This window comes from Botryllus schlosseri, chromosome 4, assembly GCF_051294905.1.
Source record: "Botryllus schlosseri isolate E-star chromosome 4, Bs_hap1, whole genome shotgun sequence".
NCBI classification, from domain to species: domain Eukaryota; kingdom Metazoa; phylum Chordata; class Ascidiacea; order Stolidobranchia; family Styelidae; genus Botryllus; species Botryllus schlosseri.
The window spans coordinates 13,027,898-13,052,526 of NC_137239.1; the positions used below are offsets into that span (position 1 = coordinate 13,027,898).

Genomic DNA, 24,629 nt, shown 5'->3' on the forward strand with positions numbered 1-24,629 from the left:
GAGACGCACACACAAATTGTCATGGCTTTATTCTTTTGTGGATGCGCCGGGTGACATTTGCATTGTGGGCCCAGATTGGAAGGACAGGAGTTATTAGTCCCGCCCACTCAGCGCGGCTATTGACAATGGACGAATACCCTAAGTTTCGGCCACGGTATTTCTTTGGTATCACATCCCGTGGAGTTGCGTGTTGGCCGAAACTGCATATGTGTTTTGGTGTGTTGTGGGATCGTGGCGCGGTAATGACCGGCTACGAAATGCCTGTTCCCATAAAATATAGCCTATGTATGTTTTTTCTTGAGGGTAAGAGGTATGCATTTCAAACCCAGCTATCTACTGGAGCAGGGGTCACCAACTGTTTTGAAACAAAAAGCTACTTCTTGTGTAGTGTGTACTGATTATTGCGACGACCGACGGGTCACCTCGTACTCCCGTCGTTTATCCATGTTCAAATGGATTTCTTCACTTAGAGCAGTGGTTCCCAACGTGGGCGATATCGCCCCCCAGGGGGCGATTTGACGGTTTAGGGGGGCGAAAACGGGCGAAGCGGGCGATAGGGGGCGAAAACAACGAGGGGAGCGATAGGGGTGATGGTGCTTTAAAACGGCTATATTGGAGTCGGGACCGTAACTATTGCATCCCAAACCCCCAATTAGGGGTGGGGAGTCCGAGATCGAAGGAAGCCCAAAATTATTTGGTGAATTAACATGAATGATAGAGTAATTTTTTAGAAATTCATGCGACTTTCTCAAAAAATTTTTAGCGCTGCGCGCGATTTAATATTTTCATTTATTTTGATGACCCAACAAAAATACGTATGATTCAAAATGGGGGACTTCGGTGTCGGTCATTACTGCGCTGCGACGCACCAAGACGTATGAAGTTAGAGGCCATGTAACATGCGACTCCGAGAAGTGTGCCAGAACGATCTGAAGCGAGAAGACCTTGGCCGAAAAGGAATGCCCTTGTGCTGACCGAAAACTTCGATATATATACAATACATATATGTTTAATTGTCCATAGGGGCCTCAATGGCTGGCGTCGAATGTCCCTGTCCTGGCGACCTTAACGCTACAGGACAAATGCCATCCCGCAAGGAAAAAATTACTTGCCAGTAAAGAAATACCAATATGAAATCCTATGCGTCGTTTAGTTTGGTACGTTTTGACGATTTGCATATCTTCTGACATAGCAGATATAGGAGGTCATGAAATAGCATTCTGTAAAGAAGTCAATATAACAACGATTCCGCCCGAAGATGTTTAATTATTATTTAGGGGCCCTACCTTTTCCAACATACCACATCCACCATATTTACCGATTCAAACATGAATTATATAAATTTGTCGCGCTTCACGCGTTTTGGCGAAATACGGTGACTCACCAAACAGTACAGGGAATAGGGTATAGCCGATATGTAGCGACAAAAAGCCCACTGGCTGAGGGGGGTCAGGGGTCTGGGGCCAAATACCAACGTTTCTTTTTTTGGGGGGCTGACGAAGTGCTGTTTTTCGGTTCCCAATATTTGGGGGGCGATGATCGGTGCGGAGCTTCAAAAGGGGGCGAGGAGTCGAAAAAGGTTGGGAACCATTGACTGAGAGTAAGACAATCAGGTCACTGGGCCGGGTTTCCGCCCCTTACCAAGAAAAAAAACGCTCACTCGCAGGGACTCACACCAGCTCCTCCAAGCTCAGTTGCGTTGCTGCAGTGCGCGCAGAAGCGCCGATCTCCGCGTCTAGACTCGGGAATATTAACTATATAGATTCCCGTTGAGCCGCCGCGTGGGCGAAGACAAGCAATGCCCCGAGCGACGGCGTTCGTATGTTCCTTGGCGTCGGCCGACCCATGTTCAACTGCTGCTCATATGAAACGAGCTTCAACTATCAAATCTCTCATTTGGATATTTGCTACAGCGCAGTGGTGGCCATACGAACGGGGGGGGGGGGGGGGTGGACGAGACTTACCGGGGCCCCCCTATAAGTAGCCTATCTATCCGTAACTTATGGGGGACCCCTCTTTCGCATCTGTTATTATTATTATCTATCTATCAAGGTTCGGCCAGGTGCTGGATTCGGCCATGTCTGTTTTTTCATGTGTGCCCAGATACACGACATTAAAACTAAGTAATTCTACCGCATGCAGAGACGTGATGATTATCGGGATATGGTACTTTTCTAACAAATGCAGAGATTTCATGATGATTGACACATCTGTACGGAATCCTATTCTTGCCTTACACGGATTTCCATGTTTATTCGTTATTATTATACTTGAAAAAAGCGCATAATCCAAATAGGGAAGCCCTTCGGCCAGCCCCCCTGGCGACCGCCCACGTCGCCCACCCCAAAAGCCGCGGGCGACTCATTTGGTCCGCGTTGGCGACCCCTGTTCTAGAGATATTTGAATCGCAAAGCTCGAAAAACATTTACAAGAATTAATTAAATTCTCGAAAATGCTTTATAATATATGTTTGTTTACGAAATACTTTTGAGTCCCCTTCGAGCACGCTCCCCACTCTATTAAGGAATTTGGGGCGCGGCAGGTAAAGACCTGGCAATAATGCAAATCGTTGGATGCGATAAATCATATACTATAAAGTTGGGCAATCGATATATTATGACGTATTAAGCAAATGACGCATGATGAAGAAAGTTGATATCTCATTAAGCCTTTTCATCGCAATCCTTGTATTTTCTTCCCATATATCATTTAAGATTATAGTCCTATGCAAAACAAATGTAATCGTGAGTAATCGTGATTACTTTTTCAATGTAATCGTAATCGTAATCGACTACTTCCTGATTTTGTTGTAATCGTAATCGTAATCGTAATCGCGTGATTCCGAAGTAATCGTAATCGCAATCGATTACATTCATAAAGTAATCACCCTATGTCTGGTCGTGACGCGCGTATTTATTTTCTTCAGATTTTAGAATGAATTTCCTTCTATACTAATACTAGTTTAAAATGTTACCATCAAATATTTATTCTGTTTAAGCCCATGATTCAGATTCAGCAGTAGAAGTTAAGGAAGGGATGTTTTTGAAAATTCATTTTGCATGTCGACATCCGCCAAGGCATAGTAATTGAATTACGTGTCGACGACGGCACAAATTTCCTGCTGCGGCCGCAGGTTGGCTAAAGCTGGTATAGAATGTCATGCTTAGGGACTTGGAAACTAAAACAAAATGCATTTCGAGGGTCTCACAATGAAATAGGAATCATTTTATGTTAGTTCATCGTACCTGGATCCTTGCCTGAAAAATTAGTATTGACCTGAGCAGCCGTGTCGTCGCTTTCGATGAGAGAAGCAAATCTTCTGGTCTGACAAAACGATGAAAACGATAGTGACATTATACAGATACCTATGCTATAAAGACTATCAGGGTGGTATGAAGCTGATGCACAAAAGACATAGATAGTGTTACAAAACGCGAATAAGATATTGACTATAATATTCCTTCTATACTATATAACACAGAAGAAATCATGCTCCTCTTTCGATGGAAAATCTACGAATGATAAATTAAATGAAGCCATCTAAGTAACAGAAATTTCCGACTCTTCCTGACGACACGTCACGTTGTGTCATCAGAATGATTGTCGAGAGCCTGTTTGGCTAAAGTATGGCCATTGCAATCCATCTGGTTGGCTCAATAATATTTTCCAACTAAATTTGGATCACTATCACAGGGTTGGAGATAACTAACTCCGTCAACTTTCTGGTATGCTAAACACCAACTAATTTCGTTCATATTTTCTTATTCGACGCCAGCCACATTATGCTCATTATGCAGCGGTAGCAGTGATAGCACTGGTAGCACTATGATTCCGCATCGCAATGAAAAAGTTTTAAAAAATTTATCGGGTGGCAATTGGAAAGGTTATATGTGGCAATACATCAAACGAATTGCACTCTTCTCTACTACATTCACTACAGCTGCTGGTATTGCCAATTCTCAAGTTTGTTTTTAAGATGTCAATGCTTCCTGATTTCCTACAAAATTCCCTGACCAATTTTAGAACAACAGTTTTTCTGTACAGGTGACTTGCGAACTAATAGTATAGCGTGAATTGGAATTGAGGGGAAATTATGCCTACCAAGTAAGCGTTCTCACTGAAAGGAATACAACTAAAATATCGTGAAACTGACAGAAGTGATTCCTGATGACGCTTGGCAAAACAAGTTCAATATCCACCCGGCAGATTAGGCATTTGTGCAACACACGATGGCGTCAGTTCACACAAAAAGATTGCTCTTTTCAAAACCCCGGGTTTACAATCATGGTTTCACTAAGAATAGCGTGTATGTCATTACTGTTATATCGCCATTACTCCTCGAAAATTTTACCCGGCTCCATAGGGTTAGAGATGTGTACTTTGCAACTTATCAAGAGATACATTGTGTCGATACTGGTGTTGACCCTCCTCCACTACGTTCTTTCACCCATACGACCATACGCTTTGTTTTTGTCGCGGTAATTCAGTCAGCACTTAGCATCCGAATGCAACGGTGTCGTACCAGTCCCTATGACGACCGCATGGTTTATGACAGTGGTCGGGAACCTTTTTTGTCCGATGAGCCATATTGGCTCTATTTTTTCCATCTCAACTCCCAAAGAGCCATACATGCCAATCAACCGTTACGTCACAATTGAAAATTCATGACGTCATGGTAGCACTAATTCGAACTCACTACATGGGACTCCTCGTGTGCGCCATATTTTCTCAGTAAAATCTGGTATTTATTGTTCGGAAATAAAGGTCGAAACGAGAGGTATAGAACGGACGGGCCAAGCCTCGCCCTTGATAACGCAATTCATATGTAATCAGTGTGACTGTCACACTGATTACGAAAATCTAAATACTTAATCGACTTCTCAAAATATTCGGCGGTGACAAAACGTTGTGCTACACAACTACATTTTATCGCCGGTACTACACAGAGCTACACTTACCGATCAAGAATGTGGATAGCTACGACGTTGTTTGTAATTGTCACATTCACAACAGTTCATTTCGCGACGTAGATCAGGAAGACAATGCGTATTTGAAACTTGCGTTTTGAAATGGGCGCCGCTCTTTGATTAATCAACGTATCGCACAATTCAAGATTTCGAGTCGGGTATATAGAATTCGCGAGTGATATTGGCTGCCAACGTGACAGTAACTTAAATTTGACGATTTTGAAAAGAGGGGGTCCGAGCCAGGGCTTTGGAGCCGGAGCAGGAGCCCTGGAGCCGTGCATTTTTATCGGAGCTGGAGCCGGAGCCGGAGTTCTATATAAAATTCAGCCGGAGCCGGTGCTGGAACTAGTTATTTGAGGAGTAGCTCCGGTTCCGACGCATTTCATATGATGCTATTATATATGCAACAACCATATCTGCTGAGTCCACATAATTCAACAGTAGGCCTTCGCGAAATTAAGAATCTTTTCTAGGGATGGTGTGAACGCGAGGTTCACGTTCGCGTTCTGTGTGTGAACCTCGGAAAATTTGAGGTTCGGGTTCACAACAGAACCTTGGTAGGTTCTGCACTGTGAACCTTTTTCATATATTGCAATTTTCACTTCGTTATAACATCTTTGGTTCAAATTTATTGACTTTCAACTGCGGGCCACTCTATGCATGGCGCTAGCAGCATAAACATTCAACACTAAACGAGCATGCCCTTGACAATCTCAAAAAATTTACTTGTATTGTTACAAAAGTTTGCTCGAAATATCCAGCTTTCCGTTTGTGCATATTTAGTGTCTCTGTGCTGTGAGCTTGACCCGCAATCACATGACATTAAGAGCGAAATACACTGTATTTTGTCAGCGAATGATCCTTATTCAACCAATCAATGAGATTGATATCGTCTTCTGATGTAAAAATCTAGCAGGCGTACGGGGTCAATCTTGACTACATACGTATACTGTATCATAAAAACCGAATCCGTGCGACTGGGGTATTGGCTATACTGCTGTATAACTTGTTAATGGGGTAATATCGGTAACAAGTATAGAAACCCATTTTACACTCTTCTCAATATCCATGTGGCAATACCCAGACGCCGAATACATTGTCCGATCAGGTCGAAATTGTTGGCAAAGCGACGCAAGATACTGATTTTATGGGATTATTATATCATTTGATTGCCTCAGTTGATACATTTGGCGACGTTTAAAACGTCAATATGTACTCAAGTACTGAGCTATTATGTGGCCCCGAGTCGTCGCTCGGTATCGTGTACAGTAGATTAATATAGGCAATCACGTAATTGAAATATGGGGTTGAAATTAGCAATATGACGTCACGTGACGTCATGAGGTTCACGTTCGTGTTCACACAGAACCTTTCAAAAAGGTTCACGTTCACACGAACCTGAACCTTTCAGAGGTTCACACCATCCCTAATCTTTTCCTCTTTGACGCTACCTTATCCGACTAACCATGTTCCTTGGAATTTAACAGCAGAGCAGTCATATGTTCAATTTTCATACATGAATGCCGAACCTCGGTATGCTAGATATGCCTGTGAATATTATGAGTATCAGGCATACCCTCAATTTCATCATCAGGACAACCTTGTTGGCCAATAATGATCGATCACTATGTATTACGCGAAATGGGAGAGAGGATAAAAACGTGATTTCGTTGCACAATGCACATGTCGATATGACGAGCACGAGCCGAGAAATTCCATCTCATTGTTGCTATGAATCAGATGAACAAATACACGTTCTTTCGTGATAGTTCGTTAATCGGGCCTCGAAATTGGACAGTGTTAGTGAGTATGCAATTATGCATGCGAATTGGAATTCCTTACTGCGCATGATCATCATTCACTCTAGTCAGGATGTTCGAGCGTGATGGCAGAAGAGTTACACAAAACGCCGTTACACTCAGCGAACAATTGTCGCGGTGCGAGCGACTCAATGCGATGTCAGGACCCCAGGGTATTTATGTTGAAGACAAATTACTGTGTTGTTACGCGATTTCCAATTTGTGATCATCTGTTTCGTAAATTCATTCTTGATGTCTGCTTGATACTCTAGTTATCCCGGATTATCGCTCACTGTGACTGGTAAATGTGCAATGTGCATACTGCATAGTTTAATTCGTTATGGGCATGGCGCAATGTGCATGGCACAGTGTTTAATTCGATTATTCGATTCGTTTCAATGGGAAAATATTATATCCCGATAAACTTGATCGACATCGGATGGACTGGTAACGAGGGCGAGGTCGTGATGAGGTCGTGATCTCCGCCCATATTGGTCTTACTGCAGTTACAGTCGAATAACAATCGCACATTTAAAGATTGGATTGGGCTGTATGGCTTAATGTTAAGGAGTACAGTGCCATTGTTAAAACGTCGCATCAGAATTTTCATACCGTACTTTCTGGTGCAACTATGAAGTTATCGCCAATCGACGGCTATTCGTTATGACGTCACAAGCCGACACGGCGGCACTTATGTCTTTGTTGCTGCATCCAATGTTAATGACGGCTGACGGATGATTACTATAGATAACTAACGTACGGGTAAATTAGAAATCTATATAGACCAGAGGTGGCCAACCATTGCGGCTAAAGGGCCACATGAAATTGACGACCGAGTGCGCTGCCCACTAGGCGCGCCAGGCGCGTAAAATTTTTAAAGGTAATATTAATATTGCTTGGGTACATTGCGGGTCAACTGTATACCGCCCGCTGGACTCAGTTTGTAAGGACAGGACTATTCGGCATCTGGACATATCGATATCGAATATTTCCGCTAATATAAGACAATCATGTTGTGCCTACATTTCATTGTCGACGATCTTTCTGCGAGCGCAAACGCGGAAAGACTCTCTCTTGTAATTGCGAATATAGTTAGACTTAATCGGCTAAATCAGGCGTTTTTTCATTTTCAGGAGGGGGTAGGCTACAGAGCAAGAAATCGTGTAACAATTAAAGACGCGAAGCGTGATGGATAATTTTACTTCTCTTCTAGTTTATTGTAATGTACGACCATTTACTTGAAATGTGACTGGGCCAGGGTTGTAACCAAGTCACAAGGCCCCGAGTCACAAGTCAATCTCACTTTTATAGTTTTGACTCGAGTCAAGTCGAGTCATTTTCCATTCACCACCGAGTCAAGTCCGACTCCAAGTCATCCAGCAGAGGGTCGAGTCCGAGTGATGGCATTATGACTCGAGTCCGAGTCCAAGTCATTGTTTTGACTGCTAAGTTTCCAATTAAAGTCTTGTTTAACACACTTTTTATAACTCGATGGTGATATCGAATGGTTCGCATTTATAATATACTAATTTTCCTCACTTTTAGCAGTTTCTGGTCGCATTTTTAAGTGCCAGTACTAATATACGAAATCCCAATAGTGTAGTTACTTTACTATTCTTCGAAATTACAATGAAATGTCGGCCTTGGCCGTCTGAGTCTCGAGTCATATGACTTGGTTCGAGTCATGCGCAATGACTCGAGTCCAAGTCGAGTCAATACACAGATTGACTTGAGTCGAGTGGAGTCATTTTCGTATTTTGAAAAAATGACTCGAGTCAAGTCGAGTGATCAGAAAATCGTGACTCGAGTCGGACTCGAGTCGAGTCATGACTCGAGTCATTACAACCCTGGACTGGACCGTGGATCTGCCAATGCGTCAGAACTGATATTTTAGTCATCAACATCCCAAGGGTTGCGGCCAGACTAATCATATTTTTGATTGGAGTTGCAAGTTCACAATCTGAGCTATTCAATTTCGATAATATAATGGGAAATTAGCTCGAGGGCTACTCAAAACCTTCTCGCGGATATGACTGCTATGCTGTTAAATCCCCAGGAACATGTTTAGTCGGAAAAGGTAGCACCAAAGGGAAAAATATTCTTAATTTCGCGAAGGCTCGCTGCTGAATTATGTGAAATCAGCAGATATGGTTGTTGCATACATAATACCCTCTTATGAAATACGTCGGAGCCGGAGCTACCCCTCAAGTAACTGGCTCCAGCTCCGGTTCCGGCTCCGGCTGAATTTCATGTAGAGCTCCGACTCCAGTTACAGTAGAAATGCACGGCTCCGGGGCTCCAGCTCCGGGCTCCATCTCCGGCCCAACGACCTGGTGAAAACAAGTAGCCTACTTTAGACAATATACGATTTAAATCAGGGGTTCCCAAACTGGGCGCCAGCGCCCGTGGGAGTTTGCGAGCGTGAAGATGACGCTGGCCATGAAATGGTTGGTTGGGAGGCGCTAGCTATAATTGTTGGCGGTAGGGAAGCGGTGAAAGCAAATGAGGAGGGGTTAAGTTTAGAAGGCAACTCGTGCGTAGAGTTGAAACGAAAAATGCAAAATCAATCCAGTCAGGGCAATTTAGGGTCGTCCGTTTATTTAATCAGCTGTACCAAGTCAATTGTTACTTGCCGATGTTGATCCTACAAAGTATTTGAGCAGTTATTGCTCACTGCAAGGTGTGATGGCTTTTTACGAGAAACTGTCCTGCGTGATTTTCATCTCTGCTTCAAACGATCGCGAAATATCCTCAGTGCTTCTACCGAGGCCTTCGACACGACGTTCTGATTGCGAGAAACGATATCCCTTCTATACCTACTTGACGGGAATATTCTCGAAAATGTAGGAGTAGAATATTTCCGTTATTATTAATAATGAAACCTGATAAAGATGAAAACGGCACTGTCCAGAATCAGTGAAAATCCCGTAATATTTCATCGAAAATTTGCTAGCCGTGAAGTGTTCCAATTCTCAAGCTCGCTTGCGCGAGCTACCCGTCTAGTTCGAATACCCGATTTTGATGGAGCATAAATCGATCAACTTCACCAGGATAAGGTGATTCGATTCCAGGATATATTCCAATTAGAAATTCCTTACCGGGTTATCAATCCTTTCTGTGACCTCTGGACAAAGAATAAAGTATAAAGTTACTTGTTTTTTTCAAGCAATGGTCTGTTCAAGTAAATTTGATTGCAGTTGAAAAATTGTGAAAATAAACTTTGGCGTGATTATGGTGCTTTTCAACATGATTTAAATGAGAGACCATGTAAACAGTTTTAAAGTCAGCGCCAAGGAGTGGTGATCAGTGCGTTAGGGATGCGTCATGTTTCTTGAGTGGAGTTCCATCAACTGTTCGAGGTGTACACTGTACACTGCTGTACATGTGCACTGGCACAGTGTCCATTGCATTATTTGAAGACCTCGAATATATTGACCATCTAATGATTTTAAAATTCAATTGTTACAACTAGCTTGATTGTTATATATGGCTATGGCCTAATAATGTCTCTCATTTTTCATTGACTTTTTATCTAAGATGGCAATTTCATTCGCACGCTTACTTCAAATTAGTAGCGTTGTTTCTTCGCGTTGACCTTCCTAGTTAAAATTTCAATTTTTGTTTTATTTGTTTTTGTTCATTCCATAGATACAATTCGTGATCTTCTAGTGCAGAACTGTATCTAAGCTCAGCAGTACAATTGATATTCTGCGATATCAGTTTTCGATGAGGATTTTCCGGATTCTTGTACGAGATTTTCGGATAAAGTCAGAAAGTTGGTTGAGATTCTTCGGAGTCGGACGGATAGTTCCGCAGACATCAAAACTGTCAGGCGGACTCGGACTCTCAAATATCAACATCCCCTCATCACTGCCCTGTGGTCAAAAACGTTGGCAACCCCTGCTCAAGTGGTAGTGCTTAGCCTACATTTAACAGCGGTGCGAGCAAGCTACCAAGAAATCGGGATTTTGGATGACTGCATTTGTAAGTTGAATTTGTAACTAGGAATGTCACTTCTAAATGGGTCCATTTCTCGCGAATTACCAAGAACATAGTTTGGGTTTGAAAACTGCACGGTCATAGAGGCGTCGCAAAGTTAGCTTTACTCTATAATTAATCAACACATCACGTAATCCAAGATTTCAAGTCGCGCGATGTTGGGTACAGCAAATCGTGATATTGCATGGTAACATGCGCGATGACATGCCCTAATTTTACATCCAGTTCGACGCGTTAGATTTGTTTGATGCATATCCCGAAAAACGTGAAGGTTCGAAATCCGAAATAAAATTTTCGGCGTTCAAAGAAGGGTTCCGAGCCCGTAAAATACCCACTTTTTGAATCTAAAAAGATAGCGGTTCTCAACCGGGGGTCAGCGAAGTATTTTCAGGTGATCCGCGAGACCTCAAAATTTACAAAATGGTTGATAACCTAATTTGTATTCATTTACATTATGCTGGGAAGAGGCATACGGCAAGGATGTCCATTAAGCATGACCCTCTATGCCAGTGGTTCCCAAACGGTGGGGAATTCCCCACTGGTGGGGAATTCAATGGTTTCTGGTGGGGAATAGACGCATTTGTTCAAAATTATCTACAGGACAGTCGACATATTCACGGAGACACATGCGCAATTACCGCTACCAGTTCACTGCTCTGGAATATATGTATCGAAAATTATATTCCGTGTTGTTCACAAAACCTCGTTTTTGACTCTGGATGGCCTATGATGGCGTCACAAACGCATCCAGCACGAATAATTTGACGTGAAATAACGCTTTCGCGAAATTATGAGCGTTACTGGTATCGGTTCACAATTCGTTTTATGTTGCATTTATAGGCGATTTTTTTGCGTACTGGCGTGGTTGTGTGTCTTGTGTAGTCAAACCAGCAAATAGCTGCTCTGTGACGACAATATTGCTGGGTAGTGGGGAACAGGACCGTAACTTCCGCACCCCCAATCCCCCAATTGGGGAGGGGGCGAGCTCGAAGGGGCCCGAAATTCCTACGTGAATTAACATAAATTTGAGTTTTTTTTTTAAAAGTTATGTCTCTTTTTCAAAAGATTATCGCGCTGGGTGCGCGATTTAATATTGGCAAATATCTGATTATTGGTTACCCTTCCCCCACGAAACTACGTAGAATTGATAAAAATGGAGACTTCGGCGTCGGCCATTACTGCGCCACGACGCACCAAGGCATATGAAGTTATAGGCCATGTAACATGCATCTCCGAGAAGTGTGCCAGAACGATCAGCAGCGAGAAGACCTTGGCCGAGAAGGAATGCCTTTGTGGTGACCCAAAACTTCGATATATATACAATATATATATATTTAATTGGCTGGCTTCAAATGGCTGGCGCCGAATGATCCTGTCCTAGCGATATGAACCCCACAGGACAAATGCCATCCCGCAGGAAAAAATAATTTGCCAGTAAAGCAATACCAATTTGAAATCGTGTGTGCCTTTTAGTTTTGGCGATTCCATATCTTTTGACATAACAGATATAGGATGTCACGAAATAGCATAATATGTAACGAAGTCTATATATCAACGGGTCCGCCCGAAGATGTTCAACTCTTATTTAGCTTTAGCTTTTAGCTTATTTACCTTTTCCAACACACCTCCCTCAGCTCTACCGGTAAATCTGATTACGTGAGCTGAGGGGGGATAAAAAATTGATAGCTAAATATATGAAATTCCGATCATATTGTCCGATTCAAACACGAATTAGATAAATTTTTCGCGCCTCGAGCGTTTAGTCGTAGTAAGGCGACGCACTGAACAGTAGACCCAATGCAGCTGATAAGTTGCAGGGAAAAGCGTACAGGCTCAGCGGGACTGAGGGGGTCCTGGGGACCCAAGACCAACGTTTTCTTGGCGGGGCTGACAAAGAGCTGTTACGGTCCTGGTGGGGAATGAAGGCTCGGAATAAAACTGAAGTGGGGAATGAAGACAAAACGGTTGGGAACCACTGCTCTATGCGATATGTGCAAACCCCATAGCGAAATGCATAAAAGCAAACCCGCGGATCAACGGCATAAAAATCGGGAGCTTTGAGCAAAAGATAGATCAATTCGCCGACGACACCACGTATTACGTAACCAACCTAGAATCTATTAACAATATTCTCATCGAGCACAACAGATTACAAGAGGCACGGGGCAAGAAATCAACCCGATGAAAACGGCAGTTCTCCCACTGAATCCGAAATCAAAGAGGATAATAGAGAAAACAAGACACAACGTCATAGCTCGTACTAACATAACGATACTAGGAATAAGGTATGGAGAGAATGCACAAAACCTAAACTACGAAAATTTATTCAACAGAATCCAAAGAAATGTAAACCAAATTAAAGGGCAACGATTAAGCTGGATCGGGAAAGTAAAAGCAACGAAAGCGATAATTGCACCAAAGATAACATACACAGCTTATGCATCGGCGTTAACTGCCGAACAAGTACGAGAGATACAAGGAGCACTATTTCGAATGCTCTGGGCGCCGGAAAAGATCGAAGCAAAAATCCGCAGTACTCTTATAAAATAAATAAAACACGCAGGTATAGGAATGATTGATATAGTGACCCTTATCAAGGCAAAAAGATTCAAACGAGCCCAAATTCTATGTATAATAACCGAACCGGATCAAATATGTCATCAAGAAGCAATATATAACATGGGCACTAGTATAAAAATAATAACGCAGCGTTATATCATAATAATATGCCACACAGGTACAAGCCGACGAAGAGTTATACGGAAGAAATCACAACATACAGCAACACAATAGCCGAGTGCGAGGATCCTAAAAGAATCACGCAAAGAGAAGTATATGAAATATTGCTAAATACCGTAACCGAGACCAACCAAGAAATGCAACACCGGAAGGAAATATGGCTAACATCCTCGGCCATAACTAAATATATTAATAACCAAGAAAGAGAAATATCATACCGAATAGTAACCGAAGCTATATTTACAAGATCAAGAATGAAAAAGGCAAAATGGACCCACAGGAAAAATAAGCCAAATAAAAGTCAATGCAAACTATTCGGGATAGAGAATGACACGATGAAACACATGTATGTAGAATGCCAAACATACAAAGAAATCTTATATTTTATTAGGAAAGAGCTCGAAGAAAGAGTCAGAGCAGACATCGATGGAACCGAAGAACAAGCATACAAAAACACATGCTCCGGTCCACATTGGAAATCCACCACAGTGGTATATACGAGCGCAAAATTCGAAATATGGAAATTCAAAAGACATATGGACATTATCAATCAATACGCAACGGCCGAAGAAATAAACGATCTCAAAGAAACAATAAAAAAAAAGGTAAATAAAAGATCCAAGGACTGTGATGAAAAAACGCCATACCGAACCGACGCGCGCGAATATAGTGATACCAGAATCGCAATAATAATATATATACCTACAATAGCCTACCGCTTAAGATAAGATATATACATATCTTACAAGCACTTAAGTATTTTTCTTTTCATGTTATGTTACTTTTCGGTAATACTGCACTTTGAAATAAAAGCACCAAAGAATTTAAATTAGGAAAGGCACAAGGCAGTTTCACTTTATTACTGGTAAAACTCCGGGACTCACATCAACAGACCGGTCGTCTGATATGAAATATGTTACTGTGCAAACTCAATTTAATTGGTAAATTTCCTATAGCCTACTGATACAAACACATTGCTGTTTAGAGATGTTTTGTTGAGGATTGTGGAAAAATGAGAAGTAGAAAGGTCAATCACGATGACTTCGAAATGTCTGCAGCGATCCATTTTCTCCTGTGATATACACAACCACTATTCCGTAATAAATTCAAGATGAGCTGCTAAATAAAAATGACCAGGCTGGACGTTATATGTTCAATAAAAAGTCTGTTTCTCAATTTTGGTGCCATATATGTTACGATCATACTCAAAGATCTCGTCAGAAGCGCCACGCGTTATTATCACATTCACCACCACCTGTCTTTGGGAAAATGGATTTACGGAACTCGATCATATCAGATCGAGGGCACGGATGTTCAAGACACGACCACGCAGTGGCAAGATAGCGTAGTGGTATAATCCACAGATACAACACCAATGCGGGTAGTGGGTTGGAGTCCGGCCGAGGTCGCCTCCAGAACTCCAGCTAAATTTGAACTAGAAGATCAGGGGGTCCGCGACCTTTCAAAAGGGGTCCGCGAAGACAAAAAAGGTTGAGAACCACGGTACTAAGACATTGTCACAGCTATCACGAACATAATGATACCAGTCTCCATGAAAGTTTACAAAAAGATCCAACAAAATTGATAAATATAAGATAAGAATTAGGTAACAAATTAGGAACTGACCAAAGAGCCAAACTATATCATCAAAAGAGCCATATTTGGTTCACGAGTCATAGGTTCCCGACCTTTTGCCTAAGGGTATGGAAACTTTCCTTGGATATTAGTTCCCGAAGATGCAAACATGCGGGTAACAATCTGTCCTAATTCAGTCACATATCAATTTCAGGTGATTGCCAAATTACGATTATTGAATGGCTCTTGTCGAAGTGATTATTGCGAGTCGTCATCACTCCTCATAACGACAGAGCTGCAGAGTGACATTCACGTTTGAGTCACAGGTTGAACTGAAGTGCATGACGGAAGATTCATTGAACCGCCGTCCATGCCATCTTGATGTCTCAATTGTTCGCAGTTGCCGAAAAACAAAGGCGGTTTGTGACATATTGTCTTCTACATGCACAGGATATGCACTGCCCCAAGTCAATCTCAAAACTTCCTTTTAAACGTACACGTAAGTGATTGTTGCATTGTGTTAAAAACGTTGTCACAGTCCACGGACATAATTGTTTGGGATGATCTTACAAAGGCAGATGGTCTTTGACATACCGCCACTCGACTTCTAAATATGGCATGTGTTCATAGGTGTAAAATCCGGATTTTATTCCGTCTCAGGACGGGTCATTGTCTCTCGAACTCGCATTTATACCGTATCATATGCTCAGAAACCCCAATTGTGGAACACGCGGCACATTTTATATTATATTGTTCTCGATTTGATTTTTCACCGTCGATTTCTAGTAGCTTCGTGCAAATATTACGGCATCGTATTTTCACTTGAAAACGTTCTCACGTCACCCAACTGGTACTCCCGGTGGCAGAATTTGTTTTTTCGTGTGCAAAATGCCTGTAAAATCTTGTGTACGCTAGTCATCATGTACGTGATGTAAAAGACCAAATCGGTCATACGCGCAACTATCCAAACAATAATAATAATAATAATGATAAATCCGGATTTTTCTTAGGTTATGGTGCCTTAAAATTGATGGTATTTGAGTTTGTGGAATCAGTGTGATAATAGCATTCGAGTAATACCAATTAAATTATCAAGCTGTTTATGACGAATTGCGCTATCATGGGTGAAGCTTGAGTCGTCTGTATTTTCACCTCTCCTTTAAACCTATTTATACACCTGAAATATAAATAATTATGCGAATTACGTAATTTCGAGTGTTAAAGCATTCAAATTATTCAATATTTAATAAAAGTTGATAATAAACACATGAGGGTTTACACAATCTTCCTTTATTAACCCCGGCGACAGATTGTGCCTCCCTGAACCGACCGTGTCTGGTTTGTATGAACATGTTTGAGCTACTCGTATTTAATGATTATTGTCGGAGTGGAATCGTTAAAACTTGTTTGAAATAGGCACGGTTTCACAAGCTTTTTGTATAACATACCACCACAAGCGGCAGTAGATTATCATTACCCTCATTAAACTCATATACGACTGAATTGTAATAGTATAAGCAATGTTCTCCAGTCTCGCATAAAAAGTAAGAATGGGTATCTCAGCTATCCTACTCATGGATCTGTGGACTTGACGAAACCGCTGTTGCTGTAACAGTTCTATACCCGGAGGATTTCGAAGGCAATATTGCTACAAGTAAATTATACAGTGGTTCTCGTTATGTTCAATTGGTTGACGTGGTTGCTGATAGAAAGTAGACATTTGACATAGTCATAACCTATGTAATTCAAAGATGAATTATGAGACATAGTTGAGCTAATCTTGCGCAATGTTCTGTTAATGTATTCAAAGTGAATGTCAGCCCTGGCGGTGCTGTTTCAGAGTTGGTAACATATTCGTGTGGTTGTGGCTTGCAGACGCGATGATGACAGAGGCGTTATTTCTGGATGTACAGATTTCGGCAATAGCCATATCGGTGCAATAGCAACTTCGGTCGGTTAGATGCGCGGAGTGGAAATTTTACTCGCACTATACGTCGTCTTTAATTCAGAAATGCGTCAGTTCAAGTCCAGTGATATACTTTATAATAAGGGACTTGTTTTATTTTATATGCATGTTTCCACAATTTGGTCGTATTGAATCGCGAAAATCTTACTGCTCCTTACTAAGAGCACGAGCGCTGGCCGTGAATCTGGTTAGACGAGCAAGCTACTGAAATGTTTTCAAAATTTTTTCTTGGTGATTTCGCGTTTTCATATTGCCTTACTCTTTCAATTATATTTATTAAGTAAGGGAGTTTGAGTATGGAGAGAACGGCAAACATCAATGTTTCACCCTGAGCCGGCGGCTAAATCGATGACAATAGCAGAAAACCTGAACAATATATAGGAATTCTATGAATACTAATATCGAATCTAAGCTTATATAATTTGTTTTGATCACATAACACAACACAAGTCCGCTTATTCACAGAATACTATTTACTTCCTTTCCGGCCACAATTCATAACGCCAATGAATTGTCTCTGGTTACTGTAATCACGGGATCGTGATACATCAATAATCGGTCAATATGACCTAGTTACATATATGGATAAACATCAACTGCGCAATACTGTAGTGTGTAGTTGATTTAGTTAGAAAACTGGCAAATATTGATAGGTCAATAGTGTAGTTATTGATATGGAATGTTAGTGGATCAAGTCACATAGACTTGATATGAGTCTGTAACCAAAATATCACTTATTGGTGAAAGTTAACTACGCAACTATATGGCTATAGATCAGTGGCGGCTCGTGACAATATCAGGTAGTGGGGCAACGGCGGCAAGCGACATCAATATCACGTCACAATGGCGTTTTCCAACGTAAACAAGTAACTTGGTGGTACGGTAACACGAACGACAACAGTGATTTTAACGTATGTGCCGCGAGAGGTCTGCTGGTGAGCTGTGACTTGAAGTGTGGTAACTGCGTAAACGGCAAGCGGAACAAAGATTCGACACGGTTCATGTTCGCACTACACCTGACTAATTATCTGCAGAAATGGAAATGACTATAACTCGAGAGATTGCGTAAGCCAAACTGGAAAGGTCAACGAGTTCGGACACATACGCAATTGTTATCTCATAGATTGGACATGTCATATTGAATCCAAAACATCATTCTGAAGAACTACGGATAGCGGCCTCGGAAATTCGGTCCCGGTACAGCATAGGAGATTTTGGCCTTGGAAAATATATTACCGAATAAATACGTGATTGAAAGCCGAAAACTTGGACACTGTTACATGAAATCATCGAAAAGTAGCCTCATGACCGTTTTCGGTATGGTACACTGTCAAAATTAATACGAACAGACCAACTTCGAATTTTGCGTAAAATTTACTGAGGAATAGGCTGATCAAGCGATCAGCTGTTAGCCGCCATCGAAAACGAAACAGCTATCGCGCTTGACAGGGGTTGTAATTGTAAGCACATGGCCTGAAGGCCACAATTGTACGGTGAAATTGACATTGAAGAATACAAAATAAAACTAAATATTTGAATGCAAACCGAGGATGTTAGTAAACCGTTTCATGATATCATCATCTCATCAACTATCTCAGTATGGAACAAAGTTAGCGTTAACACAGATACACCGGCTTTTGCGTGAAATCCGCAATGCGTTAGGTAGGCTAAGTGTCAGATCAGCGCACATCTCTACCATACTCGACCTTGATAACGAAATTGCTACCCGAATCTTGGAGTACCAACCTTGAGACTTGGCACAGCGTTCGATACTAAAACCAAGACATACCATGCAAAAGCTCATGACGGATCTAGCTAAGGAGCATCGTTAAAATCAATGGAGACCAATACCGGCTTTGCGTAAAATATGTTTGCGATAAATGACGAGTCAGCTCTCACTCGACTTGGGAAACGAAATTACCACTAACATAGTTCAGTGACAAACTTAAAACTTGGTACAGCGTTCGATACTAACATTAAGACTTACCGTACCAAATGTCATGACCGATCTCGGTATGTAACATCGTCAAAATCAATGGACACTAATACCGGCTTTTGAGTAAAATCTGTTTGCGATACATGACGGATCAGCACACACTCAACTTCGGAAACGGAATTACTACCCTAAACTTTGAGTAGAAACCCTGAAACTTGGGACAGTGTTAAATACCACCATCACGACATGACATACCAAGTTTCAAGAATTATCATGGAGTGAAACACCATCAAAATCGACCTATACCAGCAAAGATCGACTCAACGCATATGACGGTAACCGAGTTCAGATATAGATACGATTGTTACATCACACCTTAAGGGCAACTACGCTATGTTGCCCCGGTTGCTCGGTAATTTTATGAATAGGAGAGAGTAAATCACCGTTTCTTTATTGTGCGCGGCTTTGAGAGAATAGACAATGAAAGCTTGTTATGAGCGCTACCGGGGCATGCCCCGGCGAGGCATTCGCAAAGCGAAAACACGAAGAGAATTCGATTTTCGCAGAGACTTCGCTATACATGGCCATTTACAAGCGAAAGGACAAGAAGAATACGATTTTCGCTGTGATCTCGGTGCGTCTATAAATGGTAAAGAATTGTTATTGAACAGAATTTTAGGTGGGGCAATGCCCCAGTTGCCCTATAGGACGAGCCGCCACTGCTATAGATAACTAACCTACATATAGATGTAGGCTAACACGTGTGATTGGACGGTTGCGCACGCGTAATAGAGCTAGCAATTTCTGGTTGCTATATTAATAAAATATGTTCATGTCATATCTTGCGAGCCGAGCGTAGAATTTATCAAACGCCGTATTTAACGAAAGCTACGAAATTTGGTACCATTTTCCAAACTGGCAGTTCCGTACCGCAAGTAAGTCGTGAAGGACCATATCCCAATTACATATTTGGAAAAATAATGGCAACATCATTTTAAAAAGCAAGGTGAATGTGCTCGAGTCTCGGAAAGTGAAATAACTCTCCTATATTTCAAATTTATTGTACGTTGCAGTTCCAAGCGCAAGTCGCTCCTATACGAGGTTGAAGGGCAAATGGAAGAGGCATGAATATCAGATATCACTAAATATAGCATGCTCAGTATATTCAACATTACGATTTTCAAAGTGCATATATCTCCACATCATTCACAAAAAAACGAAATTGAATACAAGTCAGACTATCTAACAGAAATAAATGCTACAATTGCTTTGTATATCTTGTCGCCTTGAATAAATTTCGGCGGATGTGGAATTGAGGAGCACTCCATTCTAAAGAATGGTCCTATATTAAGATAGATGCATGGAACGACGGACGAAGAATCTTTACGCTTGTAGAGCTATAATATAGGATTATTATGGATTGTTTGGCATCGAGCATCTATTGCCATTTCAGACGAACATAACTATACCATATGTACACCTATATATAACGCCAATTACCGAAAGTAACTATGACTGATAACGTCTATGCTATTCCGGATACAGGTGGGCAAGTTTGTATATATCACTTCAGTGATATATCACATCAGTACAAATCGATTATAACCGCTTCGATTGAAACTGATATGCAACAACCATTTTTATGTTTTCTTACTAGAGGTGGTCAGTAAATAAATAGTTCTACTTTCTTAAAGTATTCATGTGGTTTCCCGCTATTTCTACTTCGTCAATTTCTGTGACTGACTTATCGCTATTTTACAGTTTGTCAAGTAGACGTATTTTGTTTCCCCAATGAAAGAGAGAAATACGGAGAAATTCAGCTGCTGTTGTCACGTAGAGTATAGACATTTAGTCATGCTTCGCGCGAACTATATATGTAGTGAACAATCTGTTTCCATGCAATTCTCGGTCAACAGGATTTATGTAGCGGTTGCGCAGTTAATGCGCGCTATTTCTGACCGCATAGTCGCCTAAAGACAGTTTCATCACAATAGATAGAGTTAAGCAATACGATTGGAATCATATGATCTATCGTATTTTCAGTTACCGTCCAATCACGTATCGTCTTATCAACTATGAGTCTAGTAAAAACAAATCGCATTTGCTGGAAGGCAGCTCTGGGATGAAAAAAGGTCTACAAACACTGTCCCATGCCAAAGCTATCATTTTTAAAACATGATTTGGGCGAATCTTTATGCTATTGAAAATATATATCTCATAGCAACACAAACCCATATCTCTTTGCACCGTCCACATACGTCAATTTGCAGATATTGACAGTCCACGAGAGCGTATTGATTACTGCTTTTCAAAACCACCTAATTATTTGAGTAGTTTTTAACTTTTTCTACTTGAAGTAGTTTTGGGATGATTCGAAACGCACTACTTCTACTTCTACTTTAGTACCCTTCTTGACTTCATTGACCACCACTGTTTATTCCGTCCTAGCGCGAAGAGAGGATTATGAGAACTGTGAAATGGAGAGATACATGCCAGATTATCGGGAGCATCCTCGGGAAAGGGCGGGTATGATTTTATGTAATGCATGAATTAGGAGATCGTAATTGACGAGTTAGTCTATTTTCACTATTTCGGAGTACTCAAAGTTTTTACGTTACACCTGCCAATGCACAATGTGATGTCCAACTCGACACTTTCAATTTAAAGTGATTATTATTCATTTTCATGTCAATTAAAAATCTTTCACAAATATCATATTCCTTTGTACCCATGCCTGGGTGCTTTACGGCTTAAAATTCAGCAGCAGTCAATAAGTTAATTGTAATTGATATAGCATTGTCTTAGTTAGTCATATTTGATTGATAGTTACTAAATGTTTTCGCTTTAGCTCGGGCAGATGCCTACGAGGACTGTGACATCCAAAGGCCCTCGCTAAATTCTGGGCGTCCTGTTCATCAAGGATCTGGTATGATTTCATTTCATTCATTGCTCATTCGTACAATAACGCTCGATTATAGTAATATATGATGATGATTATAGTAATATAGAATGATGGACTGAAGCGATTGTTTCTACCATTTTCACTTACTTGAACACAGAACTGGGAGATCACAAGGAACGTGCTTCCAGCAAAATGCTAATATTGGTTATCACCTGCTTTTCACTCACAATGATGGGAATTATCGCCTTGGCCGTATTGTACGTCTTATCACAGGCACGGTGGCAAGAAGGTTTGTGTTATAATTACACTGGACAATAAATTTATTAAAAAAAAAAGAAATTGCGCCAAATATTTTAGTGATTGATTTATGCCCGGCGTTCTGAAACAGTGAGCCATGGCCACCGGCAACAAATTTGATTCAATTCCAACCCGTAGAGGATAATTTATTTGAGTGTTTCGAGGATTATTCTGGGATTTACCACCGTCAATGCAATTTTTTTCAAATTCATAATTTCCAACTGCACTAACTTTGTTTCTACAGGTTGAAATTGAGTCAAATTTGCTTAGCATCGTTTGTATGGACACCGTATAAATTTCAGGGGGTAGTCAGTAAAATTTCACACATTTATTTTAAAATACTTTATAATAAAGTCAAAATTCTGAAACTGTAAGAACATCCATCTATCCGGTTGGAAAGGATTGAAATTTGTTGTGGATAAATTTTTAAGCAACCTGACGATTTAATTGGCTTACATGCAAGATTTGGATAAAAAAAAATTTTTTAACAATCCTAACGTCAATTGAATTTTCTATGAAGAAACACGATTGTAACATGTGCCGTAACCAGGATTAAATGTGACAGGGTTATTAGAACATTAAGATTGGACGTAAAATCCATATGATTGTGTTCTAATTTAGAGATTTCCAGCTTGCAGGGAAGCCTACTCATCTACCAAAATGTTACAGACGAAGGTAAGACATTGAAAGCAGGTAATCAAATTAGTGTCGACACGTTCGAGCAAAACTGAAAGCAATGACTTAATTTCCTACCCGATATGATCAGTGACATAACCGATTGATGTAGAATTTGATTCATCGGGATTGCTCCTGTTTGTACTTATTTAGTGTCACAAATAACTGTGATGGAAGTCTATCCAAAAGCTACATTCTATACTTCATGAAAATCGGTACAATGCAGGGTTGGGAACAAGTCACTACGTTGGGATCACAAATCATATCAAGTCATTGCACATTTTGACTCGATTCATATCAAGTCACTCGATGTCTGAAGATGACATAAGTTGAATCAAGTCACTCGATTTTGGAAGTGACTCGAGTCAAGTAAAGTCAGGTCGAATTTTCAAAAAATGAGGTAGAAACGAAATTGAAACAAATTGATGTGATTCAATATACAATCCAGCTACGCGTGTTGGGACGACTCGAGTCAGAATAAAGTGAACTTTTGCAGATTACTTTACTTTACTTGGCTCGGTGTCTCAAAAATGATTTGATTCGAGTGAATTACAAGTCATCAAGCGTAGTGAATAGAGCTTACGTTGTCTACTACAATGCCAAACTCGATCACAGTACATAATCAGTGGCTGATTTTGGGGGATTCCAGGGCCATGAGCGGAATAATATTTATGTTTTCATATTCAATACAGCAGCACCTTTCCATTGATAACCGTTTTATCGAATTTAGCGCTCGGCAAGCCGGTTAAAAATGGCCGTTAAGTTGCCTTCGGTCCAATGGAAAGTATGACGTAGGACGTAGCCAACTCAAATGCAGTGAGTCGTTCAGTTTAGCTGTGTACGCACCATATAGGATACTACGATGACACAGACCAGGTAGTTCATTAGATGCTGACCAATTGCTGTAAACCTGGGGCGGACAACTTCTCCGGTCGGCGGGCGGGATATGGGAAAATTAATTACTCGGCAGGCCGGATTACAGAATATATAGGCTACATTAGTCGCGTATTTATCCGCCTATACAAGAAATAAATCGTATTTAATGTAAACTTCAAGTTTATTACAGCATAAAGACGAAAACAGTAGCCTATTTAATGAAATAATCAACAACAGCTGTTGAAGTGAATCAGACATCTGTAGTCGGCCAAAGTTGTCAATGAGTATTTTTAACTCTGGCTGCATGTCGTATATGCAGAGACCCTCAGTGACGACTGCACGTGAACATCAGTTATATTGGAACGCAGCCTTGTCTGGTTAATGTTCATAGTCGAAAACGTACGTATACCCTAATAAAGCAAGTAGTTTCATGACCAGACCATCTTCCTCAGGCTGGCACACTTAATTCATTCTGTGACGCATAAAATTGTCAATACTTTCAAATTAGATTTTCACTTTCAGGGTAGAAACTCTCTGCGGGCCGCTCAAAATCCCATCGCGGGCCGTATGTTGCCCGCCCCTGCTGTAACCGAACAAGCGCATGTAGAACATTGGACGGGTTGTTTGCCTAAACTAATCTATTTGGGCACATGCTGTTTCAATGGTTCACGCAACCGCGAAGATGTACGTTCCACATACCGAATGTTTCGACGCGACACTACGTTGTAATTGAGTGCCGCTATACTAGGCGTCGAATCCTGTCTGCTGCACTAAAATCTGCTCTCGGACTCGCTAACCTAGCGTATCAATCTTCTCTTCAAAACGAATCAAGCAACCCAAATCGAATAATACACAATGAGAACTTCAGATTTGCTTTGAGAATACAAAGATGCCAATA

At 41.1% G+C, this 24,629-nt stretch overlaps 1 protein-coding gene and 2 long non-coding RNA genes across 6 annotated transcripts in view; 2 read left to right on the forward strand and 1 right to left on the reverse strand.

Annotated features, from left to right (window-relative positions):
* Window positions 1–24,629, reverse strand: part of LOC145438166 (uncharacterized) — a 357,286-nt gene that overhangs the window by 223,558 nt on the left and 109,099 nt on the right. The gene's annotated exons all lie outside the window — the stretch shown is intronic.
* LOC145438169 (uncharacterized) overlaps window positions 1–24,629 on the forward strand; it is a 373,612-nt gene that overhangs the window by 33,519 nt on the left and 315,464 nt on the right. The gene's annotated exons all lie outside the window — the stretch shown is intronic.
* Window positions 20,322–24,629, forward strand: part of LOC145438144 (uncharacterized) — a 119,861-nt gene continuing 115,553 nt past the window's right edge. For 2 of the 4 annotated variants that reach the window (XM_080315522.1, XM_080315524.1), the window contains exons 1-5: window positions 20,322–20,526; window positions 21,430–21,507; window positions 21,830–21,907; window positions 22,041–22,172; window positions 22,802–22,855. In XM_080315522.1, the coding sequence (XP_080171648.1) occupies window positions 20,493–20,526; window positions 21,430–21,507; window positions 21,830–21,907; window positions 22,041–22,172; window positions 22,802–22,855 (376 nt within the window). In that variant the 5' untranslated portion in view covers window positions 20,322–20,492. The remainder of the gene's footprint in view (window positions 20,527–21,429; window positions 21,508–21,829; window positions 21,908–22,040; window positions 22,173–22,801; window positions 22,856–24,629) is intronic. The other 2 variants (XM_080315525.1, XM_080315523.1) reach the window with 1 other exon arrangement.